Raw genomic sequence first — 20,457 nt, forward strand, 5'->3', positions numbered from 1 at the left:
ATGACATCTATCAATTGTATAGAACATGAATGTGGTATTTTTTTTTTTCCTAAAGTGTTAGTTGCTCAGTCGTGTCCAACTCTGCGACACCATGGACGGTAGCTTACCAGGCTCCTCTATCCATGGGGATTCGCCAGGCAAGAATACTGGCCTAGGCAGCCATTTCCTTCTCCAGAGGATCTTCCTGACCCAGGGATCAAACCCAGGTCTCTTGCATTGCAGGCAGGTTCTTTTACAACTGAGTCACCAGGGAAGCCCTGAAGGAACTGGATAATTGGAGCTATAGAAGATTACATTGTACATTCATGTTGTCACATGGAGCAGACTTTATCCTGAAGCTGGGAGTAGTATGGAGTTGGGAATTCCTTTAACATCTTTTTAGTGTCTTCGCATTTCTATTTTCTTATTTTTAAAATATGGAACAACAGTTTGTTTCATGTTAAAAAAAAAAAGTGTATTTGAGACAATTATGAAGATGTACATGTACGCCACATGCCACAGACTGAGTTTAACATGAACTGTAAGCTGTTTATTTTGGAGGGAAGGGGTCATTTACTGGTGGGCACTGCAGGGCTAACTGGAGGAGGGAAGCAGAGTCAAAGAAAATAATTTTAAAATAGCTAAGGGAAAATTCTTACAATAACAAATGAATTTTAAAAATAGTATTAAAAATGATACCAATGGCAATAAAACAAGTAACTTCAATTGAAATCATAAATAATATCAATTAAAAGAATAAGTGCAACTAAAAGATGTTCTAAAAAAAACCATGATCGGCCAAGACGTGGATGACCAGCTCACATTCTCTGTTCTGCTGGACTGGCCACATGAGCACAAAGCTCCCTGCAAAGAAGCTCGGAGACTCGGTGGAGAGTGAAGGACAAAGCCAAGGTTCATACTGAGTTTTGGTGCCCTCAACTCAGAATGTCCTGAACTGTCAGTCAAATGGATTCCCTAAATCTTCCAAACTTCTCACTGATAAGTACATCTTTTCCTGTCTTATATGGTACAGGTATTTCTACTTTTAAACCAAGGACAGGGCTTTATTTTCACCCCTAACAAACACTTTGCTTCTTTATTTTAGCCCCTGCTCTCCAGAATCTGTTCCAATGTGCCTTTACTTTCCTCCAAGTTGCTGGCAGTTTGCAAATGTCACTTTCCATATCCTCCTCCAAATATTTGATAAAAAGAAACAGAACACAACTTTTAAATTGCAGTTTTAAAGTAACATATACATTTGCAATCATTAAAAAAAGTCCATTTTTTCCCCAGTGTTCATAGAGTAGGGAAAACATTATATGATGTTATTTTTCTGCTTTTTGGAGGAGGAAGGCAGGGATCTTTCCACTGGAACTGGTGAGGAGCAGCTCTTCTGGGGTAAATGGGAGGGAAGGCAGCCCTTGGGGACAGGGCTGGGGGTGAGGGCTCTGCAAAGGGGTCCCTGACGCTGCTGTGAGGCCCCTCTGAGCTATGGTGAAGGGCAGGAAAGATACAGACAGAAACAAGGGGCCCTGAGAAAGCCCTCAGCAAGGAGGCTTCCTCCTTTCGTAGCTGTTAATGTTGTTTTTCTTTTTAGCTGCATCATAATATAAAGGATGTGGAAAAAAATATTTGCTTTGCAACATCGGGGCCAAAACCAAAAGAAAACAAAAGCCTGGTGATTTTGTAACAAAAGACAGGCGGAGGATGTCCATCTCCCGAAAAAGGAAGCGAGGGAGCAAGGACGATCCTGCCTCGCTACATGCAGGAGAAAAAGTGAGTTCCCCTTACTACATCACCTTGTTGGAATGAGACGGAAGAAAAGGAAAAACATTCCAGAAGTTTTGCCAACATACAACCATCTTAGCCATAAAGAACGAAACCAAATACAGTAAAGTTGAAAAATCAACATTTCTGAACATTTCACTTTCATTCAGATTTAATTAACAAGTTACTAGGACTCTTTCACTCTTCCACAAAAGTTTTTTAACTAAATGGAAAAAAAAGACGCACGCTGAAGACAATCTGATTTTTGCTTTATTGAATAGTGTCCTACATCCAGTATTTACAGACATAATTGAATGAAATTTATAAGCCTACATGGGGACTATTTTTAAAAATGAATCTGAAACACTCAATGAAAATGATCAATTCATATGTGTGAATACAATAATTAATTCATGATTTTTCAGCCAATATCCAAGTCGGTTCATTTCATAAAAACTCTATTTTCAAGAAGAAGGAATATAAAAAAATTCAGAAAAATATTTCCATATCCAGTCATAATCTTCCAGTTTTTCTGCAAAAGAAATCAATAACAATTATAGACATTCTGGCCACCGTGAATTAAACACAGATTTTCTCAATTACACGACTACTTTCTTTAAGGTCACTTTTAATTTTTAGCATAGAAGAGCAGTCTTATCATAATTTTATGAAAGGTCTACACTTTTTTTTTAGGTTTAAAAAGAAACACACACTCAAATTTAAAATCAGCACCTAAATATTACTTTAAAAATTGCGACAAGGCACAGAGCTGCACGTTATTATCAGAACCGTCCACAATGGAAGGTCCACAGAAGGAACAAGATGTACATGAAAGTGAGGAAGTCCTCCACCCAGACCTGAGCGAGACTGCTGACGCCCGGTGCGCTCACCGACATGAGGATCTGAAACACAGCGTCTACCGTGTGCCTCTGCACGGCTGAGAGAATTCCGCGGCACGGAAACTGCTCGCCCTACTGACGCCTATGACAGCAGCCTCAGAATGTGCTAGTTGCTTAGTCGTGTCCGACTCTTTGTGACCCCACGGACTGTAGCCCTCCAGGCTCCTCTGTCCTTGGGATTCTCCAGGCAAGAATACTAGAGCGGGTAGCCATTCCCTTCCCCAGGATCCTCAGAATAGAACTACAAAAAAAGGTGGGGATCCCAGTGGCAGAGAAGGCATTATTTTCTCTATATGCCCACATGTAAAGGTATCTCTTTCTCTGGTTTGAGGTGAGCTGATTTACTGCCCACACACAGAATTTAAGAATCATAGTATTTTCTAATCTTTAAATATATGGGCTTTATTATAGGAAGCCCATTCTCACTTTTCCTTTCAAAGATCATGGCTCTTCAAAATGTATTAATAATATTATTATTTGGACAACCTAGATATTAAAATGTAAAGCATTTAATCCCTAGCTACACATTTTGAACCATTTCAAAAATGCTGCTGCTGCTGCTAAGTCACTTCAGTCGTGTCCGACTCTGTGCGGCCCCATAGACGGCAGCCCACCAGGCTCCTCCATCCCTGGGATTCTCCAGGCAAGAACACTGGATGCTAGAGACCAGATAAATCAGTGTATCATTGATAGCACCTTCTGTATTAAAACCCTGAAAACTAACTTATAAGTTTTTCATTTTTTGCTAGAATAACACTGCTGGAGGGACAGAAAAGCATGACCTAGAAAATCACAATGAATAAATATCATGCATTATCCCCCATTTTAAAACATTCACTAGCCAAGAAAGGTTCTGGAAATGGTAGTGGTACTGGATTTTTCTCTCTCTTTTTTTTAAGCAACAGTTTCCCTTATACATAATAAATAGGTTTCCTGCTCAACAAACCTATCTTTCAAGATAATATAAAGGCAAATTTCAGAAGGCTATGGCTCACACCATATAGTTTAAACAGCTGGGGTCCAAATGAATGGTGCTTAAAGTTATCTTTATATAACACAAATTACTTCTATTCACAAATGGTTTAAATTGCTGATAAAAATATACAGAAATGATGGTAAAAGTCGGAAAAACGAGGTAAGGTATATTTAGAGTCATGGCAGATGGCATGTTCATCCCATAATTATTCAATGGTAACATATGAATATATCTTTTCTAGAAATCAGATAATGCATATGCTTGATATGTTCCTATTAAATAAAATATAAACATACTATCATAAGTTGATTTTTTTTTCTGAAATCCATACTTTGTTCTGGAAGTTGCCATTTATGAAAAGACAACACAGTGATAACAGCTGTTTCTTGGTCAACCGGACATGAATGTCAGGGACATTCATTAGCTTTCTTAAAACACAGGGCAGACTTACCCATGGTCAATAGTTGATCATTTTTCGAAGGGCATCATAGCACTTCCACTTGTCTGGGATGTAGAACGGTTCAAAAATGTGAGGGAATGGTGTGTCGTACCCACACACCCTTGATATAGGAGCTTCCAGGTTCAGGAAACATTCTTCCTGCAGAAGAATCCAGATGGTTGACTTCAAGAACTTCTTATTCACAGAAATGAAACATTTCGCTTCCAAATACAATGGCATTAAAATAGTTATGTATATTATAATGCGAAAAAGGCAGGTGAAAAAAGGAGGTAACACACAGTATGTTTAGCCTTATCCAAGTTTTACTCAAGATATGTTTTCATATATGTATGTGCATTTTATGCCTACATACATATCTGTTGCTTAAGACAAAATGTGATCATATCTAACAGGTTGTTCTACAAATATAAATGTAATGTATGACAAAATCATGACAAATGCTCACAGTAAACTCTGCAGCTTGAAATGAGTGATGGCATGTGTCTTCTCTTGTTTCTTGCATTTTTCAAATTTTATACACCATAAACGTGTTACTTTCATAAGTATGCATGTGTGCTAAGTTGCTTCAATCATGTCCAACTCTTTGCAACCCGGTGGACCATAGTGCACATCAATAAAAAAGCAAATTAATTAACTTAAAAAAATGTAAGATCTCAATCACAGGAAACCTGTAGAAAGTTATCTTCAAGAAAAAAAATTATTCAAGTGACAAATTCAAACTTAAAAATAAAATTTTTAGAGAGTTAAAAAAAAACTAAAAAGAGATACATGATTAGACTATTCTTAGGAAAATGAAATTACCATTCACAGCTATTACCTGAAATCAAACCTTTGGTTTTTAGGTATCCACTTTCTACACTGCTTTGTGTCACAAATGCCTTGAAAAGGTCTACATTTTCTTCTATTTCACTAACTGTATTTTTACATTTTCACTTGAGCAGAAAGCTTTGAATGAAGTAGTGCTGATGCGCTGTCCCTATCTCCTGTATATATTTCGTCCAGTGACAAGGGCATCCGGGCAGACAGGGTCAGCTCCCTTACACTCTCCCTGCACCCCAAAACCACTGCAACTTAAAGCATCAAACACCATCATATGACATTGCTTATAGGTGGAATCTAAAAAGAAGTGATACAAATGAACTTACAAAACAGAAAGAGATTCACAGACAGAAAATGAACTCATGGTTGCCAGGGAGAAAGGATACTTAAGGACTTTGGGAAGGTTATGTACACACTGGTATATTTAACATGGAGAAGGAACAAAGCTCTATTGTATAGCACATGGAACTCTGCTCCATGTTATGTGCCCACCTAGACAGGAGGTGGTTTGGGGAGAATGGATACATGTATATGTATGGCTGAGTCCCTTCACTGTTCACCCAAAAGTGTCCCAGCTTGTTAATGGGCTATACCCCAATACAAAACATTTTTGGTGTTAAAAAAATTAAAATAAATGTTTTTTAAAAAGCATCAAACAACAAATCATGTTGGCTTTTCCAACAGAAAATCCTCATCAATAACTTGAGAACATTGCAGACATAGGGTTTGAAGAATCACCTAAGAAATTCCACTACTAATAGGCTCAAAAGAGATGACAGACTGGGTAGACTGCTTCTTGACTGAAATAAGTAATTTTAAAGGGATTTAATTGTCAACTTGGGATTAACTCAGTTTATTACTTTAGTTGACATGAGCTGTTTTTCTACCTCCCCTGAATACTACATTCTTCATAAACAAACTATCCATTGGGTACTGCAAAACACAGAAAAGCCAGGGCAAAGCATTTCACTTAAATACCCTTGATTTTACACCTGTTATAAAATATTATTCTTTCAAATTAGTTCCCTGGAAAGCTGGTTTATGATAAAATGATGCTCCAATGTTTGTGAAAACCACTCTTTTTAGCAGAAAGACAAACATCACCAAACTTTTTTTTTTTTTTTCAAACAATGCTTCTAATTCTGCAGGATTGTAAGAATCACTCTATAGGAATACATCTACATGTTTTCAGGGGCATAGAAAAAGGTCTGTGAGGTCGCCCTTGAACTGTGAACAGTGGTCACCCTTGGAGGTTAGGAGTGACAAGGAGGGGACAACAGACCCCATGTGTACATTATACGTACGGCTGAAGCTTTTATGACACAGTATTACTTTTGTGGGCTTTCCAGGGGGCACAGGGGTAAAGAATCCACATGCCAAGCAGGAGACACAGGTTTGATCCCTGGGTCAGGAAGATCCCCTGGAGAAGGGAATGGGAATCCACTCCAGTATTCTTGACTGAGAAATCCCATGGACAGAGGTGCCTGGTGGCTACAGTCCACAGGGTTGCAAACAGTCGGACACAATTTAGCAACTGAGTGATTACTTTTGTAATTAACTGGCACTGATACAAAAGAGTAAAAAGAAGAATCATTTTATGAGAATAAAAGTTCCCATTTTATGGTACACAAATTTGTGATTTTACACATAGCATTTTCTTAATTTGGAAACAATTACTGTTAGGTATGTGGAATTAAATGATTATAAAGGACTATATATAAATATATAAGATATAAAAATCACAGAAGGTAATTCAAGAATATATGATTCAGTTTTATAAAGGTGTGTGTGTGTGTGCGTGTGCTACTCACTTCAGTTGTGTCCAAGTCTTTGTGATGCCATGGACTGTAGCCCACCAGGTTCCTCTGTCCATGGGAGTCTCCAGGCAAGAGTACTGGAATGGGTTGCCATGCCCTGTTCCGGGGGATCTTTCCCAACCCAGGGATCAAATCCAAGTCTCTTATATCTCCTGCATTGGCAAGAGGATTCTTTACCACTAGCGCCACCTTTATAAAGATATATCTTAACTGATGGAAACAGTATGAAATTTTAAAGCTTTGCTAACTAAAGTACATTAAAGAGGCATATCTCTTCTACGGACTTGTGTTAAAACTTCCTTTTAAAGAGACTGGAAATAAGATGTTTGGGTCAAGCTGCTATACAGTTACTTCCCACTGAACTAGTTCACATACAAATGATTTATATGTGACTATATGTTTTTCTGGTCAACGATCAAAATAAGCATTCTTTTTCAAGCTCAGTTTATTTTCCATATTGAAGCTGTACACACATACGCAGAAAAAGAATATTTGAAACTCACTGGCAGATGTGTAGATCAATGGGCCAGATTAATCCCACACAAAGTATATCTCTCTTCATTAAATACATTATGACACCGTAACTATAGCAACCATAAGCTCTGAATTTTCAAGATACTCTGCTGCTGCCGCTGCTGCTAAGTCGCTTCAGTCATGTCCGACTCTGTGCGACCCCATAGGTGGCAGCCCACCAGGCTCCCCGTCCCTGGGATTCTCCAAGCAAGAACACTGGAGTGGGTTGCCATTTCCTTCTCCAATGCATGAAAGTGAAAAGTGAAAGTGAAGTCGCTCAGTTGTGTCCGACTCCTAGCGACCCCATGGACTGCAGCCCACCAGGCTCCTCTGTCCATGGGATTTTCCAGGCAAGAGTACTGGAGTGGGGTGCCATTGCCTTCTCCGCAAGATACTCTAGATTCATCATATTCTTCTTTTCCATAAGTACACTCATACTTTTCAAACTGTAATGATTTTTTTATTCCAAAATAGTAATCCGCATAATATTAGGAATGAATAATTCCCTAACTCGCGGGGCTGTCGAGAGGATTACAGGTCGTTTCCATGACTGGGGCTAAGATGAGAAGTACCAGTTTCTGGTCTCTCTTCCTGGAGAGCCTGTATGTGGACTGGCTCAACTGACGCGGAACAATGACAGATGGGATGGTGAGGTTCCAAAGCAGATCACAGTGGAACAGGTAACCAGGGGCAACAGAAGAGAGCCCAGGCAGGTGCCAAGAGAAACTTTCCTCCAGCTAGTCACGATCCAAAGTTTCACCTTGGATCCGGTGAAAAGGATGAAAGCAAGCCCTAATGTTATCAGGTAGTTAACACTTGCATATACTGTGCTTGTGGGATGTGCTTTCACATAAATACTCAGATGCTTTGAGAAAAACAGACATTTCTTCCAGAAGACCCTTGCATGAAACTCCAGTACGTGGTATTTGAATTTACTTCTGAATATGTCTTTCTGTAAGTATGAAAATTTTCTTTCCAAAATACGTTAACCATAACAATGGTAACAAGTACTTCTGATGTAAATGAGTTCTATCTTATCTCATTTAAACATTTCAACAAACCTATGAGGCCGGTGTGATATTCCATTTCACAGATGAGCAGACTAGGTGAAGGAACTTGCCCAAGGTTGCAGAGCTACATCCAGAGCCAAGACAGGATTCAAACCTGACTACCTTCATTCTGCAGATTTTGAGGCACAACTACTGAGAACAGCAACAACAGGAAAACGAATAAATGAATAAACAGGAGGCAGGCTGGGATTAAAGTTTCACAAGAGAGCCTTAAGAGGGTTAGATTCCGTCTAAGAAACTTGTCTCATACATAAAGGAAGGCAGAGGTTAAGACACGTGAAAAAGCTAACTAAGCATGACGGTAACACACGCAGCAAAAAACACACGGTCCTGGGCAGCAGAAAACTCCTAGGCTATCCTAAATGATTTTAAAAAGCATAACTCAAATTATTTATATACTAGCCATCTGGGTTGCTATGCATGTTATAACCAGAAAAGGAAGCAAACCGTGTGAAATAACAGTTTCAAATCATAAAAGTCGTAGCTGCAGGCAAGGGCATTTCTTTATCTGCCTATCTTCTGTATCAAAACAAAATAAAAATTTAAGTATTTTTGCAGAAATTGCAGAGGACAGAGATTCTGTAAATTTTTAAGGCAAATAAAAATTAATAAAATAGGATTCATGGTTGTCTTAAGATAAAATATTGATAGGTTTTAAAAATTAAATGTACTTAATAGTAACTATATTAATACTGTATTGCATCTTTGCAAGTTGCTAAGAGAGTAGATCTTAATAGTCCTCATCACACAAAAAGTTGAGTATTGCATTTATTCATATATTTTTCATAAATATAACACAGGTTACATGCTATTATATGTGCATGTAAATACATGTATGTTACGGCTTTCATGAGATCGCTCAAAATGTCTCAATATTAACCTCACTTCCCCATGAAAGTTTTATGGACATCCAGCCATAAATTCTCCCGTCACCGTGTCACAGCGGTTGCATCACTGAAATCAGTCTCAGGCATTCCACACTGTAGCTGTGGGCACTCCCAACAAATCTTTTTGTTGTTTTCATGGCAAGGCTATACAATATAATTGATACAGCATGTAATTTGGAACTCTATCTGAAGGGAATCTTTGTTCTACTAGGATTTAATCTTCTAAGGCTCTGTTTACTCAACAGCAAAAGTATTAAAAATTCTGTCCCTGTTGTTTTTATACTCTGCTGTTACCTTGCCTCTATGCCTCCCTAGCTTGGGCAGCAGCCTATGAGAAGTACCTGCTTTGCATGCCTGACTCAGCACAGTGCTCAATAATTGTAGGGGTTTGTTGTTTTTTTTCCTCCTTCTAGTTTTACTGAGATATGATAGACGTACAGCACTGTATAAGTTTAAGGTGTACTGCATAGTGATTTGACTTAGGTACATCATGAAATGATTATCCCAGTAAGTTTAGTGAATATCCATCATCTCATCTAGACACAAACTTGACAAAATAGGGGAAAAAAAACCTTTTCCTTGAGAGAGAACTCTTCGGATTAACTCTTAACAGCTTTCATGTATAACAAACAGCAGTGTTGTTTATAGTTGTATTTATCATGTTGGTCATGGCATCCCTAGTATTTAATTATTTTAAAACTGGAAGTTTGTGTCTTCTGACCACCTTCATTCAATTCCCCCACCGGCCCATCCTCCTGCCCTGGTAACCACAAATCTGATCTCTTTTTCTGTAAGTTTGTTTTTGAAGTACAATTGACCTAATAATTGCTAGGTTTTGTTCTCCTCTTAAAAATTTTCGAGTGATAATAAACACAAGGTATCAGAAATAGCTCAAATCATCATTGAAGATAAAGAGTCGGGTACACAGAACCGTCAAACAGATCGAGATGTAATATCCATCATAGCTTAGTGACCGATAGCTACCATTTATTGGACACTTACTAAGCCTTAAAAAATGTAAGAAAATACCAAAACAAGTTTCAGTGCTCTATGAGGAAGGAGGGTGGGGACCACTGAGGTTACTGAAGGAGCCAGGCTGCACCCAGTGAAAGACAGGATCTGGTGCTGCCCCCTGGTGGGGAGCAGGGAGCCTACACCCTGTCAGTTCCTGGGCCTAGGAGGACAGATTAAGCGTGGCCAGATGACGGGCTAAGTCAGAAACTCTGGAAATGGTTGAAAAATCCCCCCGCACCCCGCAGAAGAACGTAATTTTCAAGCATTACTGTAGAAAAGCAGCCTGTCAGCCAGGTACTGGAAGGTTCCATGTGAAAATGTGCCCAACAGATAAAGTGAATGTAATCAAGGCACAAACACTTTAAAAAACAGTCAAGAATAAAGACCGTATAATATCATTTGATTTATTTTTAAAGCAATCGTTTGGCTTTCAGTTTTTTTAATTCAAGGCAATTTCAGACTCACATTTCTTTCTAAGAGCAACCTTGGAATAATTTTTATTCAGTCCTTCTAATGACAGAAAGCTGGATATGGCCCACTGTGTAAGACTACAAAGTATCTTGAGCCGGAAAGTTGTGAAGTTCAAAGTGTGATAAGAAAAATTTAGGTCTTGCATACATGTTTCTACTTTCTTACAGCTGATTACAGAATGAAGAGTTCCTTTCACTTTCCTGAAAAACTATTCAATCAATTTTCCTAAACATTTAATGGAAAGATAGACATGCAGGTCACTGCAATGAGAAACATATCCAAGTCAAAGTACGCTGCCTGCGGGGCTATCTCATAAATCTGGATATTATGTTCTTCCTTGGAATATGAGAAGCAGTATTCCACAATTTAATGTCAAGCAACCATTGACAAAATTGATTTTTAAATGACTTTAAGGTCCAGGTTACATCACATAAACATTTAGTCACCACAACACATTTAAACAAGGAGAACATATTTTGTTTCTAAGAGCGGGTTGGGGTGAGGGTAAAATAAGCTATACATGTGAAAAGTACTGAACAAGACATATAGATCATAGAGTTATCATTTCTTCTCTAGGGAAAACATTAAGAAATAGCTTTAAGTGTTTTGTGAAGTTTTAAACCTAAATTCCAATACTATTTAATCCCTGTTAGTTTAATTATTAGCAATAATGTTTATGTGATGTAACCTGGACCTTAAAGTCATTTAAAAATCAGTTTTCTCAATGGTTACTTGAAATTAAATTAAGGATACTTTCTTCTAAATGCAATACATTGTCTAGGGATCATAATGAGCAGCACAAGAGTTAAACTAAAAAAAAATGAGAAAAACTAAATTAATATACCAAAATGAGACATATTTGATAGCTTAGAAGTCCATGAACTTAGAGACTTACGTGTTGGCTTTAGGTTGATTAGTTCTAGTTATTTATATAAGGTGAGACATCACCTGGCTTCCAAATACTATCATAGAATATTTGTTATTAATACATGTAGATTTAATCTACCATGAAAATATGCCCATAGTCAAGACAGTTTCAGCAGCAGAGAAAAAAATGATGCTGGTGTCTTGAATGACAAATGAGTCACAGAAACCTGTGAAGGTACTATGCCAGCGACTGCAAGTTAATTTCACTCCTGGATTAAATAAATACAACTTTACTAACACGAAATGAAGTAGGTTTCATTTAAGTTAATGATTTAAACAGAAAGTATCACATTTTTAAAACGGAGCTTAAAATATACATTTTACGTCTATACCAATTTTCTGTACAGACCTATGAAATAGACTTGTGAAATTTATTCTTCACAGACAGCAGAGTCCCTAATCTACCTCCAAACTAACAGGATGCTTCCCATTAATACAGCTTTTTTATTTTACTTTTCTAATACTATGCACATGAGATGCATTCAACAAACACTGGTTGATATGATGTCTCTCACTTTTAACACACAGTTGAACCAATATAACTAAATAAGACAGTATATGAATAATATAATTTCATCCAGATTTCTATAGCACCTAAAACATTACACTCAATCCCAATTATTTCAGCAAAGCTTTCATTTAAAATCACAACCTTAACTATATTAAAAGCTAAGATCTTTATTAACTTTATTAGAACACCTTCAATGTCTGCTGACTTTAATAATAACAAAGAATGGAACTGAATTCTAAATTAGGATATTCACTGAAATTCAAACTCCATTTTTCAAATGGAAGCTTCTTTTCTGAAGTTAGACAGAAATATAATTTCTGATTTAAACTGGATACAGTCTAGCTACCTAACACAAGGTTGAATGATATTAAGATATATATAGAAATGATTCATGGTTAAAATTCAATAGCTCTATTAGAATATAAAAATGTTAATATAAAGTTATCTATGAATCTCAGTGCATTAACTCTATATTATTGTAGAAACTGAGGTAGAGCAATTTTTAAAATAAAAATTTAACATTAAAATCAATAATTTGTTATATAATAGAAACTGCCCTTTTTCCCTCCAAATGATACTTTTGTAAATTTCACTATTTTAAAATAGGAAAGAAGTGAAAGCAAGTGAAAACTTTCTATAATTTATAATCTTATCTGAATTCACTTTTTAAAAAAGTACACAGTGGTCATTTTGGCCCAGGGACTATACCAAATGTTTCACAAATATTAAGTCCTTTTAATCTTTCATAAACACTAAATTAGCAATCACAAAGGTAAAACTTGGCATCCCATCCAAACCACTTTGGTTTGGTTCTGTTTTCAAACTTCCCCCCAGATATACTCATAAGCTATGACCTGAAGCAGCCTCACCATTTATAATAATTTCTTCATTAAATCTTCCTGCAACACAGTCTATTGATTTGCTGCAATCCATCTTCAATGATGTTCTGAGGTTTAAAAAGTTAGAAGTCTAAATTCTTTTGAGATATACTATGGGCAAATTTGGACATTTACTATGTACTGTGGCTACACCACTTTTGTTAAAACACTTTACATTCAATAGAGAGAGGGGAAAAAAAAAAGGCAATGCTCTCAAGTTTCCACAGACGCTAAAGCTTCTCAAATTTTATAGTTCAAAATTCTTCCTATAGAAGAAAGCATCCACACAGCAGCAAAGTTTGAAAGTGGAATTTCCCTAGAATGTGAATGCATAATGATAAACATAAGCGACTAGCAGCAATGGGTCGTCTCATGAACAAATCGTCCTCTGTAAGGTAGGACTTTTGCTTTGCTTGGCACTGGGAAATTTAAATTACTCTTGTAAAGCAACTTTTGATGATCCTACAAAGCGTTCAATTTTTCTGCTTGTTTTGCAACAAAATTCTTTGTATAGCATTCTCACTCCACCAAATGGTGCTCGGCAGGCAGAAATCAATTCTGGCTAAAGTGACCTGATGATTCTTTTGTTTCGTGACGTAGAAAATCTATTCTTTTCAAATCTGGGGGAATCGAACCTGCACTCAGAAAATTTCTAGTAGGATCTGTCAGGGTTCCAATTTTGCAACCTGTTTTTTAAGTTTCAACACTAATTATAAAATGAAACTACTAAAATAGAGTGATTTCTGCCTATTTGACACCATCTTTCTAAAAAGTTTAAGAAGCTGGATTCAAAATAAAAAGGAGGGGTTCTAAAATATTTGCTATCTTAAAAATGATGCTGTTTTGTTATAATGCATTCTTCTTTACTGCTTTTTTTTATTCTTCATGTTAAATTTCTAGTTTATGTTTTAGTTTATGTTTAAAAGAATGCTAAAACAACTTGCTAAATGTAAATAAAAAGTTAAGGAAAAGGGGAAAATCAACTTTATCTACATAATGCCAAAAGAGATGTGTCAATGTTTCCACTGAAATTAAAGCTTCTTTTTTTTTTAAAGTTAATCTTAGGTGTCATACCAACACAGCCTTTAAGGTTGGTTTTGCTGAATGAATAAATCAGAGCAAGTTATTTTTCAGCAGTTTAATTCTGTTCACCAGATCACTGCGATTTTAATAAGAAAAGCACAAAAACAAATGTTTTAGGCTACCATCAATTATTAGGGAGATTTTTTTCCCCAAACTTGTTAATTGGATCCCAGTTGTAGTAGCATTCTCAAGCTTTGAGTAATTGAATAAATTAACCAAGCAAACAAGTTTTGGGAAGGAGTCTCTGACCTGAGTAAAGAAAAAGGCTTGTAAGAGCACTCATTATTGATATGCAGATAACTTTTGCCAACTGATGAGTTTAATCTATTCATCAAGTAAATCTAGCCATTGTAATTATGGTCTGGAACCAATAAAAACATCATACAGAATCCAAAATACATTTTCCTATTTACTGTGTTTGCATATGTATGTTTCTACCTTTAAAGTTGGTTAATATTTCTTACAAAGAAGTTTTCCTGGTTGAAAGTCTATGTATTTGCATACAGTTAGAATTTCAAGAATCCAGAGCTATTTGAGAATTAGGGGGATAATACACATGCCCTCCTTTTCTACTTCAAATTCTGTATAAACTGCATGCTGATTCTCACACAATCTGTGTTGCATGCTCAGAGTGGATCAATTTCTAATGAGCCTGATTAAACCACAGATATAACAGTGAAAGGTGTAGTTAGTGGCGGAGACCTGCTTCTGGTTACTTTTAGAGTTAAGCACAAAAATTTAATATTAGAAATGCCCAGAGACACTGTTCACTAATGCATTTTTGATGAACTACATTTATACATTTCCTATAAATGGGTGATATTCACATATTTTATCTGGAATATAACCAGAGCATTTACTTGCTGTGTTTTAATTTCCTTATTTGAATCTGAGCTGTATAAAACTTCAGTCAGGTCCCTCAACTAGGCACCACGCTAAAGCACACAGCACTGATCCCCCAAAGAGATCACAGGAGAGTCCCTATTTGTCACATAGCACAGGTAACAATGCACGCAAGCCCACACAAACACAAACAAGTAATTTTATCTTTAGTCAACACATGATGGATATCCTAAGAAGCAACACGGAGGCTACAGGGAAGAAATGTTGTTTGCCGACATGTCCTCTCGGTCAGGAAAAGGAGCATGTAACGTGTGGGCAGAGCACAGAAAAAGCCAGAGATTCACGAAATAGAAACCAAGAGATAGTCTTTAATAATAAACAAGTGTAATTATGTAATCCTTTCAACAATCTAGGTGGCAGTAGCAAGTGAGGCGCTAAGGCTGGCGAAGGTTAAGTGAGGTAAACGAGGTCACGTAAGTGCACGCAAGCTCTGGTGGTATCTGAACCAGCTGGCGTGCTTACCCTTGGGTGCAGCTGCAAAAGACTTTAAAAGTGGGCGAGAGAGTCTTGCTTGGATACAAGGAAAATGTGTAGCCAGTGCTGCCATTATACCTGGGAAACAGAAACTGGTGGAATTGTCGTCTTGTTTATGTCAAATTTGATCAAGATTTTTTTTTTTCAATTTTAATAAAAAGCTTAGCAGTTTAGGGCCTTTGTGGGGGTGGGGGGAGATGTGAAATAGATGGATTTCTTAGAGTTACAGAAAGACAAGCTCAGATGTATGTTTTGAATGTTTTAGAGACTCACAGGGGCAGTGGGGACCAGACTGGAACTTGTTTCTAGTTAATTGTCAGCAGCTTGCTTGAGTTTAGGGCACAAGCTGCCACTTTGGGGTTCTGAAGCTGATCCTACATTCTTAGGAAAAACTGAATGTTCAGTCCACGGTAGGCTATACGTCTAAAGTTTCTTCTTCCAAAAGTTCCAAAAAATACACGTATCATTAAAGTGCTTCACCAGGAAATTAAATTTTCTTGCTTTCATTTATTTTCTTATCGCTGACAGCATCTAGATGAACTTAAGGTAACTAAGTCATTGGATAAAGAATGCGACGGCTTCTTGATGGATTGCGAAAACCGTTTCAGTAAACATAGGCTACAAATTGTATCCTAGACTTAAGCTGGAATATGAAATGTAATCCTCTCCTCACAGTAAATACTTATGGCTCTTCTCCACGATTAAGTCACTTTGTACAACTCTAAAACTACAGAAGAAAATTTCTGGAGCATTTAAAGAAATGTCTGTTGAGAAGAAAAGTAAAATTCTTTTCCTCTGGTGAAAACAACAGACCAGACATTGCAATGAAGTTCATCTTCAAGTTAAAATGCAAATGTAAATGTGGTATGGGGTCTGCCAGCTTCAATTAGTGGTAATTGGCACAGTCTACATAGCTGGCCCTGGATGTTGATTAAATAGCCGGGAGCGCTCACTCTAGGTGTAAAGCTTGTCATACACAATAATACGTGTCCTCAAGTGGAGCTGGCCGTGTGCAGAGGGGTCCATCTCCTGTGTGGAAGCGGAGAGGTCCCCGTGGTCTGAGGCAAGCAATTTGGGCATCCCTGGGAAAGTATCGCTTTGACAGCTGGATTAAAAAATGATTTATGTAGAGAATATATCTGGGTTATGCTACATTAGAACGTCATCGTTTTCAATTAGTGCGCTTCTATGCGACCTTGCAAATCACCAACCCACAAGGATTTTCCTTAGGTTTCCTCAAATGCTAATGATGTAGCAAATCTAATTAAGTTCATATGATTCACTTCAGCAGTAGGTATTTCAGGGACTCCGGAATTGCCAAAAGGAAATCTGAAGCGTCTATTCTTGCTCCAAAATAATCATGCCGCGCGCCAAACTGATAACCGTTAAACACAGCTGCAGAGCAAATGTGGTGGGGTTTTGGTCCTGTAAATATAGTGTTCACACATCAATCTGCCCTGCGAGCAATTTCGGAGGCAGACCCAACGATTGCTGGTTTCTGTTACAGTTATATGAGGATTATATGCGAGTATTAAGTCACTTGTTTCGCCCAGCACAGCTTGGGCAGATTGTGACATGCCGAGAGTTTCTTCTACCTGAGAACACTCACAGAAACGCCAGAAACCCCAAATACTGATAAAAGAGTCTGATCGGCATCTTGCTGAAATGGCTTTCCAGCTCTGCAGCTCACGTGAAAAAGAGGAAAGGTGGCTTTGGGTGTTTGAGAGCCTGTTTAGGGAATAAAGAACATGCAATAGATTGAAGTTCATTCCTGAAGGAAATCCCATATCCTGTGTTTGTTATAAATGCTTTTTTAAAAAAAAGGTTTTTAAAAGAACACTTACTTAAAAGTTAACATGGGTAAAACACAAGAAGCAAAACAACGAAGTCTTCCTTCCTCACAAGCAGTTTACACTTTGATGTGTCCTTCTAGGTCTCATTTGTGCATTCACACAACTAATAAATGCTTTTCTTTTTAACACAGTAAGTGTGCAACACAGACCTATGGACACATCTGAGCTACAGAAATTCAACTCTTTTTATTTCAGTAACGCAATTTCCATGAAAGGAAATTCTTTTCAGAGGGGCTGTCTCCAAACTGGGTGGGATGCCGGAAGTGTTAAGGCCATGACCACACTCCCTCCAGAGGCTGTTCGATTGCTATGGCAACCACTCTGATCCTATTAATAAGCAACAGCCCTGAACACTAATATTCTGAAAAAACAAACACACACACGCACACACAGTTTCCTTTTCTGTGGAGATAACAAGAACTAGTTTCGAGTCTGAAATGACCAATCTTGATGCTAAAACAGTATCTTCTTTGCTGACTGAATTATTTCCCCAGAATGCAGCTTTGTAAATAAATGCAAAAAATAGTGAAGTCAGCCATTACACTCCAGTTCCATTTTAAAACACGGTCAAATCTATGGCATAAGTAATCTCAGCACATTACAGCTGGAGTGGGTTATGTGTGGAGGTCTAGGCAGGAGAAGAAAATCAGATTTCCAGAGAGCATATGCCGTGTCAAAAGCAACACTGGGAGCAAGAAAACAACACAGGCTTCCAAGCAGCTCTTGGAAGTTTCGGAGAAGAAGCACACACTTCATCAGTTCTGTTTCTTATCTGTGGTTGTCTCCAGACACACAATTATTACGGTGCAAGGTAATTACCTAAATTGATCACATTTATGAAGTTACATGCAACCCACTCCTATGTAAGGAGATAATTATTTATCTTCAAGGGCTCAAGCATCATAGCTAAATCTTTAAGATGTGACTCCTTTTACGCTGGCAAAACCACCACCGCAAAGCACCCTGAATGCTGGTTTTTACAGCCCACAGTCACAGAGGTACAATGTGTGACACAGAGTAGGCATCTGTAAATATCGGCTAATCCAACCCTCCCAGTTTTTACTTCTGTTCTGTCTCACTCTGGGGTGTCAAGAAGCCTAGTCACAGAAGAGGCAGAAAAATCAACAAGACAGTAAGTGGGGTGTGGAGATTTTCACTCCTCAGCGATTCAAACAGAACCTTCTTACTCACCCACCAGAAGCCACACTGCTGCCACTGAAACTGGGTCCCTCCCTAGGTTTGAAGTTTTCCCTGGCTCCCCAGAGCTTATTCTTCTTTATCCTCATTTCCCTTCCAGCCCGGTGCAGACATACACAGGCCCACCACGATTCCAAAACTTTTTTTTTTCCTTTTGCCCAAGTTGCATGGCATGAGGGATACAAGATCTTAATTCCCTGACTAGGGATCAAACCCATGTCTCCTGCAGTGGAAGCTCAGCACCCTAACCACTGGGCCATCAGGGAAGTCCCCAAACTGACTACTTTATAACAACTATCCCCTGCTATCATCACACAGATCACTTTTCAAATTCAGTTCAAGTACCGATTTTCAAGGAGCTTTGGGGACTTTGATATTGATTTTTTTTTTTTAATTCATGCATTTGGACTTCTCTGGTGGTCCAGTGCTTAAAATCCATCTGCCAATGCAGGGGACATGGGTTCAATCCCTGGTCCAGGAACTAGAATCTCACAAGCCGTGGGGCAAGTAGGCCCATGCATCACAACTAGAGCTCCCGTGCCTAGAATCCAAGGTCTGCAACAAAAGAAGCCGCTGCAATGAAAGCCTATGCATCACAGCTAGAGAGTGACCCCAGCCCACCACAAGGAGAGAATGCCTGTGTGCAGCAAGACAGCATAGCCAAAGAAATTTGTTTAATTAATATATTCCATCATTCATCAATCAAACATTTCAGAGCCTACCTCCAGAGAGTTTTGTGTTCCAGTGGGAGAAATAGGTGTGAGGAATTGTTAGGAAAGGAGCAGGCACAGTGGTAAAGAATCCACCTGCCAATGCAGGAGACACAGGTTCGATCCCAGATCCAGGAAGATCCCACATGCTGCGAGGCAACTAAGCCCGTGCACCACAAAAACTGAGCCTGAGCACTTGAGCCTGGGAGCCTCAACTACCGAAGCCTCCGTGCCTAGAGCTGTGCCCCGCAGCAGGAGAAGCCGCTGCAATGAGAAGCCCACACACCCCAACTAGAGAGTAGCCCCTGCTCGCTGCAACTAGAGAAAAGCCCAGGCAGCAATGAAGACCCAGGATGGCTAAAAATAAATTAATTAATTTTTTTAAAAAAGAAAGGGAGCAGGCAGAGGTCTGTAACAGTTAGCAAGCTGTATGTGCTCAGGGAGGGGTTTCCTAAGGGGGCCACATTTGAAAACCATGAGGAACCAGGAGCATCCCCGGCAGCTCACAAAACAGGACTGGGGAGAGTCCACACCCAAAGACTGACAACAGAGCAATGAGAAGGGGAGGGGGCCAGACGGTCAGATGGCCAACAGACCGGCCCTGGCAGGAAGACAGTGACAGGCGGTTCTGATAGCGTACATCTCCGTATTCTTCAGAGAACATACTAGAGCAGCTATGGAGACAGAGTCTTCAGGTAAACTCAGGGTTCGTTTATAAGAAGTCAGAAGTATCGTTAGAGATGAATGCTCGAGCTGCCGATGATGTGAGACACAGAGTAAGACAGGGATGAGGGCAGTGAGTACACAGCAGGAACAGGTCATTTCTTGTGTGTAATTTGGAGGAAACTATCATTTTATTCGCTAAGAAGACTCTTTAAGGATCTACACAGAAATGCTCACTCCTGAGGAAGTTTGGAAAGTAAAAACCAAAGATTTTAAAATTGAAAATATTTGACTAGAGTTTGCGGCTACATGGAACCCCATCTTGGCTAGGATTCAAATATCTTTTCTAGTGACATATTTATTACCATATCCAGTACTCCATTACCACTCCAGTACTCTTGCCTGGGAAATCCCATGGATGGAGGAGCCTAGACAGAGGAGGCTACAGTCCATGAGGTCGAGAAGAGTCGGACACAACTTAGCGACTTCACTTTCACTTTTCACTTTCATGCACTGGAGAAGGAAATGGCAACCCACTCCAGTATTGTTACCTGGAGAATCCCAGGGATGGGGGAGCCTGGTGGGC

At 38.6% G+C, this 20,457-nt stretch overlaps 1 protein-coding gene across 2 annotated transcripts in view; it reads right to left on the reverse strand.

Moving 5' to 3' along the window:
- Positions 1 to 4,072: 4,072 nt before the first annotated feature.
- The window catches only part of BCKDHB (branched chain keto acid dehydrogenase E1 subunit beta), a 268,621-nt gene continuing 252,236 nt past the window's right edge, over positions 4,073 to 20,457 (reverse strand). For both annotated transcript variants that reach the window (XM_025294833.3, XM_006053423.4), the window contains one exon: positions 4,073 to 4,219. In XM_025294833.3, the coding sequence (XP_025150618.2) occupies positions 4,079 to 4,219 (141 nt within the window). In that variant the 3' untranslated portion in view covers positions 4,073 to 4,078. The remainder of the gene's footprint in view (positions 4,220 to 20,457) is intronic.

The sequence above is a fragment of the Bubalus bubalis genome, chromosome 10 (assembly GCF_019923935.1).
Source record: "Bubalus bubalis isolate 160015118507 breed Murrah chromosome 10, NDDB_SH_1, whole genome shotgun sequence".
NCBI lineage: Eukaryota > Metazoa > Chordata > Mammalia > Artiodactyla > Bovidae > Bubalus > Bubalus bubalis.